This window comes from Ranitomeya imitator, chromosome 8, assembly GCF_032444005.1.
Source record: "Ranitomeya imitator isolate aRanImi1 chromosome 8, aRanImi1.pri, whole genome shotgun sequence".
Classification (NCBI taxonomy): Eukaryota; Metazoa; Chordata; class Amphibia; order Anura; family Dendrobatidae; genus Ranitomeya; species Ranitomeya imitator.
Genome location: NC_091289.1, coordinates 92244025 through 92259789, shown reverse-complemented (window position 1 = coordinate 92259789; position 15765 = coordinate 92244025). Strand labels below are relative to the sequence as shown.

At 42.0% G+C, this 15765-nt stretch overlaps 1 protein-coding gene across 3 annotated transcripts in view; it reads left to right on the top strand.

Annotated features, from left to right (window-relative positions):
• Positions 1-15765, top strand: part of UCHL5 (ubiquitin C-terminal hydrolase L5) — a 421169-nt gene that overhangs the window by 322680 nt on the left and 82724 nt on the right. For 2 of the 3 annotated variants that reach the window (XM_069737164.1, XM_069737163.1), the window contains exon 7: positions 4428-4491. The exons of the other annotated variant lie outside the window; for it this stretch is intronic. In XM_069737164.1, the coding sequence (XP_069593265.1) occupies positions 4428-4491 (64 nt within the window). The remainder of the gene's footprint in view (positions 1-4427; positions 4492-15765) is intronic. 3 annotated transcript variants of the gene reach the window in all.

Sequence of the window (15765 nt, the reverse complement as noted above, 5' to 3'; positions counted from 1 at the left end):
CAATGGCAGAGGGGCTGTCGGCCTCTGCGCCAGCTTCCGGAATGCTGCATTGTGTTCAATCGCACTATTTCGGAGGTTAAAGTGCTGGGAGTGATCTGTGACCGCTACTGCTGGCACCTAGTGCCGGGTGTCAGCTGTGAGAATCAGCTGACACCTGGTGGCGATCGGCTGCGCACCCCCCGAGTGCGCAGCCATTGGCGATGACGTACTATCCTGTCCATGGTCAGACAGGCCCAGGTCACCTTGATGGGTAATACATCAGATGTCAGAGAGGAGTTAAATTCTCAGGCTCAAATCTACTCTCTTCTGGTACCCAAACGGCTGCATATAAGATCCAAAATTCGAATCTTAAGAAATAAAAAAACAGTATCTAGAAGATTTGAGATGTTAGTCCTGGGATCTATGACAGCATGAATATAAGAAGTTCCCTAGGGTCCGGCTCATACAAGAGACCTACAGAGCTTCATTCTTTCTCTCTAGGACAGAACTCCAGGCTCACTCTGCAAAAGAATTTGCTTACCTTATCGTGTGAAAGCATTGCTCGTCTGGTGGCTCAACCCAGAGAATGTGGTGAAAGGAGCATTCTTGGTTCAGTATCACTTTTTATCAGTAACAAAGGATGCCAGCGAGAGGGGTTCGGAAGCAGTTATATCTCCTTCCAAGATGTCTTGCCGATACATGGATAAGCAGCCCTCAAACTACAGAGAATTAAGGGCTGTGGAAAAAGCCTTCAGATCAGCAAAATCTTTACTATAGGGAACCTAAGACAAAATGTATTCCGACAATATGACTAGTGTCTCACCTACTTCAAGGGAGCACGAAGTACGGGAACCTGCGAGAGATCTCTGCATGGATTTTTAGGTGGGCAGAACATCACCTCCTGTTCTTGTCGGCCCTTCACCTTTAAAAAAAAAAAAAAAAAAAAAGGATCTGACAATATTCAAGCAGACTTCTTAAGAAGAAATCTACTATATAATTGTCTAAGGATCACTTCCGTCTTTCTGTCTGTCTGTCACGGATTTTCATTGGTCGCGTCCTCTGTCTGTCCTGGAAATCCAAGTCACTGATTGGTCGCGGCAAAACAGCCACGACCAATCAGCGACGGGCACAGACCGGAAAAAAATGGCTGCTCCATACTCCCCGCAGTCAGTGTCCCCGGCGCCCGATCCATACTCCCCTCCGGTCACCGTTAACACAGGGTTAATGCCAGCGGTAACTGACCGCTTTATGCCGTGGGTAATGCACTCCGTAACCACTGCTATTAACCCTGTGTGACCAAGTTTTTACTATTGATGCTGCCTATGCAGCATCAATAGTAAAAAGATGTAATGTTAAAAATAATAAAAAACAAATAACCTGCTATTCTTGCCTTCCGTCGTCGGACGATGCGCTCGCGCCGGCCGCCATCTTCCGTTTCCCGAGATGCATTGCGAACTTACCCAGAAGTCATCTGGGTAATTTCGCAATGCATCCTGGGAACGGAAGATGGCGGCCGCATCTCACACAGCATCGCTGGATCCCAGGGGTGAGTATATAACTATTTTTTATTTTAATAATTTTTTTTTAACAGGGATATGGTGCACACACTGCTAAATACTGCGTGGGCAGTGTTATATACCTACGTATCTGGGCAATATACCACTTCGCTGGGCAATATACTACGTGACTGGGCAATATACTACGTGACTGGGCAATATACTACTTGACTGGGCAATATACTACGTGACTGGGCAATATACTATGACTGGGCAATATACTACGTGGCTCTGTGCTGAATACTACGTCGCTGGGCAATATACTACGTGGCTGGGCAATATACTACGTGACTGGGCAATATACTACATGACTGGGCAATATACTATGTGACTGGGCAATATACTACGTGACTGGGCAATATACTACGTGACTGGGCAATATACTACGTCGCTGGGCAATATACTACGCTAGATGGGCAATATACTACGTCGCTGGGCAATATACTACGTGGCTGGGCAATATACTACGTGACTGGGCAATATACTACGTGACTGGGCAATATACTACGTGACTGGGCAATATACTACGTGACTGGGCAATATACTACGTGACTGGGAAATATACTACGTCGCTGGGCAATATACTACGCTGGATGGGCAATACACTACGTGGCTGGGCAATATACTACGTAACTGGGCAATATACTACGTGACTGGGCAATATACTACGTGACTGGGCAATATACTACGTGACTGGGCAATATACTACGTCGTTGGCAATATACTACGCGGGCTGGGCAATATACTACGCGGGCTGGGCAATATACTACGCGACTGGGGAATATACTATGTGACTGGGCAATATACTACGTGGCTCTGCTGAATACTACGTCTCTGGGCAATATACTACGTCGCTGGGCAATATACTATGTCTCTGGGCAATATGCTATGTGACTGGGCAATATACTGCGTGACTGGGCAATATACTACGTGGTTGGGCAATATACTACGTGGACATGCATGTTCTAGAATACCCGATGTGTTAGAATTGGGCCCACCCTTCGAAGTTCAGGCTGCCCTATGCATTTCCTCAGATTCCTTTGCTACCAAGGACATTGCAAAAAATCAGAACTGAGAAAAAACTATTCTGATTGAACCTCTTTGCCAAAGAGAAGCTGGTTTGCAGCATTGAACATTCTAAAAGCAGAGGTTCCTCTTATCAATTATCCAAACTACGACCTTCTAAATCAAGGTCCAATATATCATCTAGACCCACAGAGTTTACGCCTAGCTTATGTGGCCTCAATTCTGAAAGATTTAGGTCTCTGTCTCATACATACCCTGCATACATACCCTGATTTTTTTTTTCTTTCCACATTGCTTTAATTCCTGTGCAGCACCTGAAGGGTTAATAAACTTATTGAATGTGGTTTTGTGCACTCAGGGGTGCAGTTTTTAAAATGGTGTCACTTTTGAGTATCTTCTATCATAAAGACCCTTCAAAGTGACTTCACATGTGATGATGTCCGTAAAAAAAAATAAAAATTTGATTTTGTAAATTTTGTTGGAAAAATGAGAAATCTCTGGTCAAGTTTTAGCCCTTCTTACTATAACAAAGAAAATGATGGTTCAAAGATTGTGCTGATGTAAAGTAGACATGTGGGAAATGTTAACTATTTTGTGTAATATGAGCCTCTGGTTTAAGGGCATAAAAATAAAAAGTTTGAACATTTTCCAAACTTTCTTTTTTTGTTTCACAAATAAACGCAAGTTATATCAAACAAACTTTACCGTTATCATGAAGTACAATATGTCCGAATCAGTGGGATCCGTTGAAACGTTCCAGAGTTATTGCCGCATAAAGTGACACTGGTCAGAATTGTTAAATTTTGGCCTGGTCATGAAGATAAAAACAGGCTTGGGGGGCTGAAGGGGTTACCATTTTGGGGTAGATACAATGTTTTGTTTGCCTTTATTGCAGTGTTAAGATGGCAAAAAAACCTAATTCAGGCATTTTGAATCTTTATTACGCCATTTACCCATCTGATTACATTGTTTAATATTTTGATCAGTTTTACTAACTCATCGATACCAAATGTGTAGCTTTTGTTTTTAATGGGGTGATTTAATCTTTTGTTTGTTTTTATTGTTTTGTTTTTTTTATTTATCTTTTTTTAAACGTTTTACTGTAATTGAATAGTTTCCTTAGACTAGGTTCACATTGCGTTAGTGGGTCTCCGCTGACGGAATCCGTTACATAGCGGCACTAACGCTATGTAACGGATCCGTTAGCGCACCCATTGACCGCAATTATGTAGCGCATCACTAACGCCTGTCATTATTGGCATGCGTTAGTGATGTGCAGTTTTTTTGTGACGGACCTCGAATGCTGTCTGCAGCGTTTTTGGGTCCATCACCGCTAGCGCAGATAGAGCACCTGCGCAAGAGCGATCGCATAACGCGATCCTTTTTCGGGAATTGCGTTAGCGCAGTCCGTTAGCGTATGAACCTAGCCTTAGGGAAATTGAAACTGCGATTGTTCGCTTGTGCTATACATGGCAGAGCATCAGCGCAGCTATGTGTAGCAGAAAAGTGGTCCAAAATTCTAGTGTAAGAAGCTTGTTGATGGTTATAGGGTGTGATTGCAGTTATTTATTCCAAAGGGTGTTCAACAAAATTTTAAGTTGAGGGTGCCAACAACTTTGTCCGGCTCATTTTGGGGTTTTGGGTGAAATTCTATGCAATTTGCCTTTTTTCTGTTTTTTTTTTTTTGTGTGTGTGTTCCAATACACACAGGAAAGAAATATCCGTGTAACAAAGCATAATTATGCCAACACTTTCAGCCATGACTGTATGTGTAAACAAGGTTAACCCATATTTCATGTTCTGCAATATGTTATTCCAATCCTTTACCTGACAATGTACCGTAATAGAATTTTTGTTTTCTTGCAGGTCCATGCAGTCATGATGAATGGATTGCTGCTGTTAAGCCTGTGATAGAGGCACGGATGCAAAAGTAATGTTTTTTTTATTCTAAATTTTTATCACCTTTGTCTATACAGCCTCATTTAAGCGTCCATGATTTTTGTCGTACGTAAAGACAGACCATTATTCAGTGTTTTTTGAGTTTCATTTTATCAAATTTTACCATTTGTGAGGTTCACGTATGAAAAAAAAAAAAAAAAAAATTGCAAAACTTCTACAGAATATTGCAATGTTAATTTTTGACCGCACAGGGATTTATTACTATTCTTATTATGTACGGTATTTATATAGCACCATTAATTCCATGGTGCTGTACATGAGAAGGGGTTACATCAAAATAAAAATATCACTTACAGTAAACAAAACTAACAATGACAGACTGGTACAAAGGGAAGAGGACCCTGCCCTTGTGGGCTTACATTCTACAGGATGGTGGGGAAGGAAACAGGAGGTCGAGGGTTGCAGTAGCTCCAATGATGTTGAGCTGGCCGTGTGGTCTTTACAGTCTGTAAGCTTCCTTGAAGAGGTGGGTTTTCAGGTTTCTTTTGAAGGATCCAAAAGTAGTGGATAACCGGATGTGTTGGGGCACTGGGACACGTATACCATTCATGTGCTGGCCGTGATTTTCACGAAGCCATGGACTTGTTTGAGTTATTTTGAACCATGACTTGGATCAAAAACTGTTGCCCGTGAACATATTATGGTATGTAAACCTATAAAAGTGTCACTGTGGCTGAATGAGACTCACCCCTTAGGCCTAAAACATGATACCAAAAAAGGATCTAGAGATGAAAATTATCCCAAAAGAATCATCAGACCATGCTATGATATGACATATACATTAAAGATCCAAATAAAGAATAAAGGGGTTTTATCATGAAAAAATTGTATAAATTTTATTGCACATATTAAATAGCAGACAAAAATACAAGGGTACCCAGGTTATAAAATAGCAGCTAAAGATGCCGGTGTTTAGATGGAAATTATTACAAAAACCGGTAATACACCAGACAGAAAAACACATGTGTCCCACATGGCACAACAGGATCAGGCACAGAGAAAAGAAGTATATATTGGTTTGCTAAATTTGACCATTTGACAATTATAAAATATATTAAGAGCTAATCCTAGTATAAAGGCTAAAGCCAGATGAGCATGGGTATATAGCAACTATAGCTCTAAGGGTATGTGCACACGTCAGGATTTTTTCCTGACAAAATCCTGAGATTTCTGCCAGAAATCCGCGGTTTTTTTGGCACGGATTTCTCGCGGAAATTGCGCATTTTTTGCGGAATTTATGCTGATTTTTTTTTTTTTTTTCCGGAATGTCATTTTGGCTGAGAAATCCGCAAAAATTCCAGAAAAAGATAGAGCATGTCCGGATTTTTAGCGGTAAGCGTTTTTTTTGTGGGAAAAAAACGCTTACATCTGCACAAAAAATCCGGAATGCATTCTAAATGATAGGATGCATAATTTTAGCGTTTTTAATGCGGAATTATAGCGTTTTTATAGCGAAATTCCGCAAAAAAAACGCTAAAAATCCTGACGTGTGCACATACCCTAAGAGTAAATCACCATTGCCAACTGGTCATAGATAAAAGAAGAAAGTTTTTGCAACAAACAAGCCCCTGAAGTGAAAGAGATACACTTCAAATGAAGTGTGATAGAGTATTGCCTTGGGACATTGTGAGGTACCGTCTGCAGAGATGCTGGTGAGACACGCAGGAGGCGTGGTTCCTTCCGAGCCCTGCCGTGCACCTAAACAGTTGTTATCCTCCACATATTGGGTATCGGTGTACTCAGGAGAAATTGCACAACAAATTTTATGGAGCAAATTTTCCTGTTACCCTTATGGAAATGCAAAATTTAGAGCTTAAAAAGATTTATCTGGGAAAAATGTGATTTTATTTTTTATTTTCGTGGCTCTACGTTATTAACTTTTGTGAAGCACCTGCGAGTTCAAGGTGTTCAATGCACATCTAGATAAGTTCCCTAAGGGGTCTCGTTTCCAAAATGGTGTCACTTGTTGGGGGTTTCTTCCACTGTTTAATCACATGAGGGGCTCTCCAAACGTGACATGGCATCCGCTAATTATTCCAGCAAATTTTACATTCAAAATGTCAAATGGCACTCCTTCCCTTCCGAACCCTGCTGTGTGGCCAAACAGTAGATTTCCCTCACATATGGGGTATCTGCATGCTCAGGAGAAATTGCACAACAAATTGTATGGTCTATTTTCTCCTGTTACCCTTGCGAACGTTAAAAAAAAAAAAAAATTAGGTCTAAAGGAAAATTTTTGTGAAAGAAAAGTAAATGTTTATTATTTCCTTCCACATTCCAAAAAATGTTCGCCAAATTTCCATTTTTTTTCACAAATAAATGCAAGTCATATCAGAGAAATTATACCACTATTATGAAGCACAATATGTCACGAGAAAATGGTGTCAGAATCACCGGGATCCATTGAAACGTTCTAGAGTTATGACCTCATAAAGTGACAGTGGGCAGAATAGTAAAAATTGGCCTTGGTCAGGAAGGTGAAAATAGGCTTCGGAGTGAAGGAGTTAAGGACTGCAGAAAAACATTCAGCAAAGTCTTCTGTACTTTTAGAGACCGTGTCAAAAGTACATATGTCAACGGATATCCACTGTTCAGAATATTTTTTCTTTGCGAGCCATTACTGGAGCACATTTTTTTCAAAATATTTAGGTAACGGCAAGAACTGTTTTCTGGCACATTATTTGAGACCGACATACCGTACTTTGTAATCACCAAGGTTGGACTCACTAAACTGAATATCTTTCAGCTTACCTCCTTCAATCATAAGCTTAGTGTTCTGGTGTGCTGTGCATACTCCTACTGAGTGTGTGCCACTACCGCCAGCCAGGACACAATTCTTAGGTCGCAGGGCGGCAAATTTTGAAAATCCAATTTATGTAGAAGTTGTATACTTTATAGTTGTGTACTCTTTCATATTGGCAAGAACCAGCCTCTTATGGACATGAGTTTACTTACTGTTAACTGGCATAGACACAATATCTTTCCTGACAGGCATAACTGGGCTCACTTCATCACTATTATAAGAATTTCACTTTATCCTCTATAGATTTATTTAATTGTTTGCCTGGCTTACAATTGTGAGAAGACATGAAACCTTTTTCTCTAACTAGACATTTAGTTTTTCTAGCCATTCTATTGCTAACGTTAAACTCCTTTTCTATTGTTTTGCATGTCCAACTATTTGGTAATGTAGTTAGTATCATGAACTGTTCTCTTCGGCTGAGAGTGAATTTAAGTATTTCTTTAAAGGGAACCTGTCAGCAGATTTTGCTGCTATAAGATGCGGCCACTGCTTTTCAGGGCTTATCGACTGCATTCTATAATGCTGTAGATAAGCCCCCAGTCTGACCTGAAAGATAAGAAAAATAAGTTTTATTATACTCACCCAGGGGTGGTCCGATGGGTGTCGCAGGTCCGTGTCCAGCGCCTCCCATCTTCTTGCGATGCCGCCCTCCTGCTTGCTTCACAGGCTCCCCAGAATTGCGCTCCTGCGCAGGTGTACTTATCTTTCCTGTTGAGGGCAGAGCAAAGTACTGCAGTGCGCAGGCGCTGGGCCTCTGACCTTTCCCTGCACTTGCGCACTGCAGTACTTTGCTCTGCCTCAACAGTATGCCATAAGCGAGAGGCCAGGGAGCCTGTAAAGCAAGCAGGAGAGCGGCATCGCAAGAAGATGGGAGGCGCCATACCCAGACTTGCGACACCCATTGGACCTGGCCGCCCCCTGGGTAAGTATAATAAAACTTATTTTTCTTGTCTTTCAGGTTGGATCGGGGACCTATCTACAGCATTATAGAATGCTGTAGATAAGCCCTGAAAAGTAGTGGCCGCAATCTTATATTGGCCAAAACAACTGACAGGTTCGCTTTATTTTTAAATATTTTTATTTAATTTTTTAAATTTTTAAAAGACATAACCCCCAACCCCCTTCCTCCCTTGTTAACCGAGGGAAGGGGGAAGGAAGCAATAAAATTAGAGAACTCAAACGCAGACAGGTTTCTCCAATTATCAGTATAACAAGGTTACAATATTACAATATACTTCTGGATAGGTATAGTACTTAATTGTAAGTAACAAAAGAAGTAAAAAAAAAAAAAAAGGGGTAAATGTACTGGTCATAGGACAGGTTTGCTTTAAAGGGACACTGTCACCTGAATTTGGAGGGAACAATCTTCAGCCATGGAGGCGGGGTTTTTGGGTGTTTGATTCACCCTTTCCTTACCCGCTGGCTGCATGCTGGCTGCAATATTGGATTGAAGTTCATTCTCTGTCCTCCATAGTACACGCCTGCGCTGTGCAAGATTGCCTTGTGCAGGCATGTACTACGGAGGACAGAGAATGAACTTCAATCCAATATTGCAGCCAGCATGCAGCCAGCGGGTAAGGAAAGGGTGAATCAAACACCCAAAAACCCCGCCTCCATGGCTGAAGATTGTTCCCTCCGAATTCAGGTGACAGTGTCCCTTTAAGCTACAGAATGATCCCTGGGTCAGTCTCGTTTTTTCCTTCATCTTCTACAGTTTCACCTGCCAGTTCTTGGGTCAGTTTTTTTTTTGTTGCATTTTCTAATTTTCTTTTGCAATAACCTGGAAAATGCATTTTTTTTTTTTTTTGCTATAGGTGAATCTTCGTTGTTAGAAAGTGATTTATTCAAATTCTTAATTGGTAAATCAGGATTTATAAACTCCACATCCATGTTTGATATTCCAGGTTCTTTCAAATTGTATGACTGTATAGTATTTTCTCTTTTGCAAGTTGCTTTCTGCAACGGTCACAAATTTTCATACCTGCTTTGAAGGATTTTCCTCAAACTTCCATTCTTGTACTGGTGTTTATTTTCTTCAAAAGGATTGCAACAGTATATACTAAAATCCATTACGAGTTTAGAAGTACCAGCCATTGCTGTGTGATAAAGAAACCAAACAGTTAAATTTGAGTAATAACAATGGAGATTTTCTGTACTCTACACTGTGTAGTAACGGTTAGTTTTACCTAAAGTCAGTATTTGGCTCTGTGCACACGTTGCATATTCCCTGCAGATCTGCAGCATTTTTTTTCCACGCAGAAACACTGCAGATCTGCAAGTGATTTACAGTACAATGTAAATCAATGGCAAAAAAAAATCCTGTGCTGATGGTGCAGAAAAATCTGTATGGAAATTGCAGCAGATTCAAAAAAGGACCATGTCAATTCTTTGTGCAGATTTGCTGCGTTTCTGCACCCATTCCATAATAGAAATTTGCAAGGGTAAAAAAGGAAGAAATCTGCACAAAAATCTGCAATGTGTGCACATACCAAAAAAGGTACAGATTCTGACCTGCGTTTTTTGCCAAGAAATACAGAATCTGCACAGAAAAATTCCACGGTCAAATCTGCAACGTGTGTATATAGCCTTAATACTAAAAGAAAAACATTAAACATAATAACTACAAATACAAATGCACTGAAACTGAACACACTAACCCCATGTGGAGAGGAAGACCATGGAGACTAAATGCATCCTCATAGAACTGTTGGGAGCGAAGGGGAGATTGACCAAGCAAATGAAGTGAGCCATCTTGGAGAATCGGTCCACCATGACCCAGATGATGATGTAACCTTCAGAGAGGGGCAAGTCCGTGATAAAATCCAAGGCAACGAGTTGCCAGGCTTGTTTCTGTGAGTCTTGTTTCTGGTGCACAGAGAACAGGAGGTTACAAAGTCCCGAACATGTTATGCTGCAAAGGCCAGCAGAAGCGGCGAGCAATCAGCTCAGTAGAATTGCGTATGCCCACATGGCCGGCCTGCTTCGAAATGTGTCCCCATGACATCATTCTCCTAGCAAAAGGAACAAAGGTCTTGGCTGGAGGGAATGTCTTTTAAAAGAACAGTAGTCAAAACAACCCCCCCCCCCCCCCGTGCTCCGATCCACCCCCCCCGTGCTCCGATCCACCCCCCATGCTCCGATCCAAACCCCCCCGTGCTCCCCTCTACCCCATCATACTTACCGATACTCCCGGGGTCCGTCCGTCTTCCCCATGGGCGCCGCCATCTTCCAAAATGAAGGGCACATGCGCAGTACGCCCGCCGAATCTGCCGGCCGGAAGATTCGTTCCAAAGTGCATTTTGATCACTGAGATATAACCTATCACAGTGATCAAAATAAAAAAAATAGTAAATGACCCCCTCTTCTTTGTCACCCCCATAGGTAGGGACAATAATAAAATAAAGAATTTTTTTTTCCCACTAAGGTTGGGGTTAGAACTAGGGTTAGGGTTAGGGTTTCGGTATGTGCACACGTTTTCTGGTTCTCTGGGGATTTTTCCGCAGCGGATTTGATAAATCCGCAGTGCTAAACCGCTGCGGATTTACCGCGGTTTTTCTGCGCATTTCACTGGGGTTTTACAACTGCGGTTTTCTATTGGAGCAGTTGTAAAACCGCTGCGGAATCCGCAGAAAGAAGTGACATGCTGCGGAATGTAAGCCGCTGCGTTTCCGTGCAGTTTTTCTGCAGCATGTGTACAGCGATTTTTGTTTCCCATAGGTTTACATTGAACTGTAAACTCATGGGAAACTGCTGCGGATCCACAGCACTTTCCGCAGTGTGTGCACATACCTTTAGAATTGGGCTATGTGCACACTGTGCGGATTTGGCTGCGGATCCGCAGCGGATTGGCTGCCTCGGATTCGCAGCAGTGTTCCATCAGGTTTACAGTACCATGTAAACCTATGGAAAACCAAATCCGCTGTGCCCATGGTGCGGAAAATACCGCGCGGAAACGCTGCGTTGTATTTTCCGCAGCATGTTAATTCTTTGTGCGGATTCCGCAGCGTTTTACACCTGTTCCTCAATAGGAATCCGCAGGTGAAATCCGCACAAAAAACACTGGAAATCCGCAGTAAATCCGCAGGTAAAACGCAGTGCCTTTTACCTGTGGATTTTTCAGAAATGGTGCGGAAAAATCTCACACGAATCCGCAACGTGGGCACATAGCCTTAGGGTTGTGGTTAGGGTTGTGATTAGGGTTATGGCTACAGTTGGGATTAGGGTTAGGGGTGTGTTGGGGTTAGTGTTGGAGGTAGAATTGAGGGGTTTCCACTGTTTAGGCACATCAGGGGTCTCCAAACGCAACATGGCGCCACCATTGATTCCAGCCAATCTTGTATTCAAAAAGTCAAATGGTGCTCCCTCACTTCCGAGCCCCGACGTGTGCCCAAACAGTGGTTTACCCCCACATATGGGGTATCAGTGTACTCAGGACAAACTGCGCAACAATTATTGGGGTCCAATTTCTTCTGTTACCCTTGTGAAAATAAAAAATTGCTTGCTAAAACATCATTTTTGAGGAAAGAAAAATGATTTTTTATTTTCACGGCTCTGCGTTGTAAACGTCTGTGAAGCACTTGGGGGTTCAAAGTTCTCACCACATATCTAGATAAGTTCCTTGGGGGGTCTAGTTTCCAAAATGGGGTCACTTGTGGGGGGTTTCTACTGTTTAGGCACACCAGGGGCTCTGCAAACGCAACGTCACGCCCGCAGAGCATTCCTTCAAAGTCTGCATTTCAAAAGTCACTACTTCCCTTCTGAGCCCCGACGTGTGCCCAAACAGTGGTTTACCCCCACACATGGGGTATCACCGTACTCAGGAGAAACTCGACAACAACTGTTGGGGTCCCGTTTCTCCTGTAACCCTTGGGAAAATAAAAAATTCTGGGCTAAAAAAATATTTTTGAGGAAAGAAAACGTATTTATTATTTTCACGGCTCTGCGTTATAAACTTCTGTGAAGCACTTGGGGGTTCAAAGTGCTCACCACATATCTAGATAAGTTCCTTCCGGGGTCTAGTTTCCAAAATGGGGTCACTTGTGGGGGGGTATGTACTGTTTAGCCACATCAGGGTCTCTGCAAACGCAACGTGACGCCCACAGAGCATTCCATCAAAGTCTGCATTTCAAAACGTCACTACTTCACTTCCGAGCCCCGGCATGTGCCCAAACAGTAGTTTACCCCCACATATGGGGTATCACCGTACTCAGGAGAAACTGGACAACAAATATTTGGGTCAAATTTCTCCTGTTACCCTTGGGAAAATAAAAAATTGCGGGCTAAAATATCATTTTTGAGAAAAGAAATTTTTTTTTTATTTTCACTGCTCTGCGTTATAAACTTCTGTGAAGCAGTTGGGGGTTCAAAGTGCTCACCACACATCTAGATTAGTTCCTTTGGGGGTATCAAACACTAGTAGTAAAGCCGCACCCTAGAAAGGCAACGTCTCTATGGACAGCAGGGTGCACGTCCTCACCAGGGGATCCATCCCAGTATATAAATTCAGATGCACATGGAGAGAAGGACAGCACCACAGCAATTGTGAAAAAACAGCTCCCGTATTTATTCCGCCATCTGCAACGTTTCGGTCCGTGGACCTTTTTCAAGCATGCTTGAAAAAGGTCCACGGACCGAAACGTTGCAGATGGCGGAATAAATACGGGAGCTGTTTTTTCACAATTGCTGTGGTGCTGTCCTTCTCTCCATGTAGTTCCTTTGGGGGTCTAGTTTCCAAAATGGGGTCATTTGTGGGGGATCTCCAATGTTTAGGCACACAGGGGCTCTCCAAACGTGACATGGTGTCCGCTAATGATTGGAGCTAATTTTCCATTTAAAAAGCCAAATGGCGTGCCTTCCCTTCCGAGCCCTGCCGTGCGCCCAAACAGTGGTTTACCCCCACATATGGGGTATCAGCGTACTCAGGACAAACTGGACAACAACATTTGGGGTCCAATTTCTCCTATTACCCTTTGCAAAATAGGAAATTCCAGGCTAAAAAATCATTTTTGAGGAAAGAAAAATTTTTTATTTTCATGGCTCTGCGTTATAAACTTCTGTGAAGCACCTGGGGGTTTAAAGTCCTCAATATGCATCTATATAAGTTCCTTGGGGGGGTCTAGTTTCCAAAATGGGGTCACTTGTGGGGGAGCTCTAATGTTTAGGCACGCGGGCTATCCAAACGCGACATGGGGTCCGCTAACAATTGGAGCTAATTTTTCATTCAAAAAGTCAAATGGCACGCCTTCCCTTCCGAGCCCTGCCGTGTGCCCAAACAGTGGTTTACCCCCACATATCAGGTATCGGCGTACTCAAGAGAAATTTACCAACAAATTTTAGGATCAATTTTATCCTGTTGCCCATGTGAAAATGAAAAAATTGAGGCTAAAATAATTTTGTGAAAAAAAAAAAAAGTACTTTTTCATTTTTACGGATCAATTTGTGAAGCACCTGGGGGTTCAAAGTGCTCACTATGCATCTAGATAAGTTCCTTGGGGGGTCCAGTTTCCAAAATGGGGTCACTTGTGAGGGATCTCCAATTTTTAGGCACACGGGGGCTCTCCAAACGTGACATGGTGTCCGCTAAAGAGTGGAGCCAATTTTTCATTCAAAAAGTCAAATGGCGCTCCTTCCCTTCCAAGCCCTGCTGTGCGCCCAAACAGTGGTTTACCCCCACATATGAGGTATCAGCGTACTCAGGACAAATTGGACAACAACTTTCGTGGTTCAGTTTCTCCTTTTACAATTTGGAAAATAAAAAAATTGTTGCTAAAAGATCATTTTTGTGACTAAAAAGTTAAATGTTCATTTTTTCCTAACATGTTTCTTCTGCTGCTGTGAAGCACCTGAAGGGTTAATGAACTTCTTAAATGTGGTTTTGAGCACCTTGAGGGGTGCAGTTTTTAGAATGGTGTCACTTTTGGGTATTTTCACCCATATAGACCCCTCAAACTGACTTCAAATGTGAGGTGGTCCCTAAAAAAAATGGTTTTGTAAATTTCGTTGTAAAAATGACAAATCGCTGGTCAAATTTTAACCCTTATAACTTCCTAGGAAAAAAAAAATTTGTTTCCAAAATTGTGCTGATGTAAAGTAGACATGTGGGAAATGTTATTTATTAACTATTTTGTGTCACATAACTCTCTGGTTTAACAGAATAAAAATTCAAAATGTGAAAATTGCGAAATTTTCGCCAAATTTCCGTTTTTATCACAAATAAACGCAGAATTTATTGACCTAAATTTACCACTAACATGAAGCCCAATATGTCATGAAAAAACAATCTCAGAACCGCTAGGATCCGTTGAAGCGTTCCCGAGTTATTACCTCATAAAGGGACACTGGTCAAAATTGCAAAAAACGGCCAGGTCATTAAGGTCAAAATAGGCTGGGTCATGAAGGGGTTAATGGCATGCAATCCTTGAAGAAGAAGCCAGGAGAAAACAGCAGAAAACTTCTCAGGATTCATTTTGAGGCCCTAGCCGGAAGCCATGTAGCCAAGGAATAGCAAGGAGAAACTTTCAAAGGCACATTTGGACAACTTGGCAAACCAATGGTTCTCCTATAGATGCTGCAGAACATGATGGACATGTTTTCTATAGGTATGAAAATTAGGGGAAAATATCAGGATGTCGTCCAAATACACAACCGCAGAAACAGAGGAGGTCCCGAAAGATTTTGTTTAACAAATTCCTGAAACAGGGCGGGTGCATTGCACAGACCAAAGGGCATGACTAGATACTTGTAGTGACCATCACTAGTATTAAACGCCGTCTTCCACTGGTCACCCTTGCAGATCCCGATCAAGCAATAAGTCCCTCATAGATCCAATTTAGTGAAAATCTTTTCCCCACAGATCTATCAAATAGTTCAGAAATCAAAGGCAGGGAATACATGTTCTTAATGGTGATTTTGTTAAGTCCCCGATAGTCAATACAGGGACGAAGGGAGCAATCCTTCTGTCACAAAAAAAGAATCCGGCAGGAGAACAGGACTTAAGGATAAATCCTGCTGCTAAATTTTCTTGGTTCTACTTAGTCTCTGGTAGACCTAGGGTATATACTTGACCCCGGGGGTGGAGAGTTGCCAGACTGACGGTCGATTTGCCAATTGTAAGGTGGAGTGGCAAGACCTCTGTCTTCTTTTCACAAAAGATTTAATTTTCAAAGGTGTCCAAATTTAATCAATCAATGGCACTTTGCATCAATATGAAATCTAGAACCCTGGTATAAGTAAACCCAGGGGAATGAAGCAATTCATTTAGGTAAAATATATCTTTTTGAATTAATATTAAAAACAAAGTACATGAACAAAGGTAAAAAAACAGAGTGTATCACAGGGTAGATACCAGAAACCTCCAATAAATTGAGACCTGTAATTGTAGGAATATGTTACCGAGATGAAAACTATACCATTCTCAGAAAAAGGGGGGTAAAGGGAAAAAAT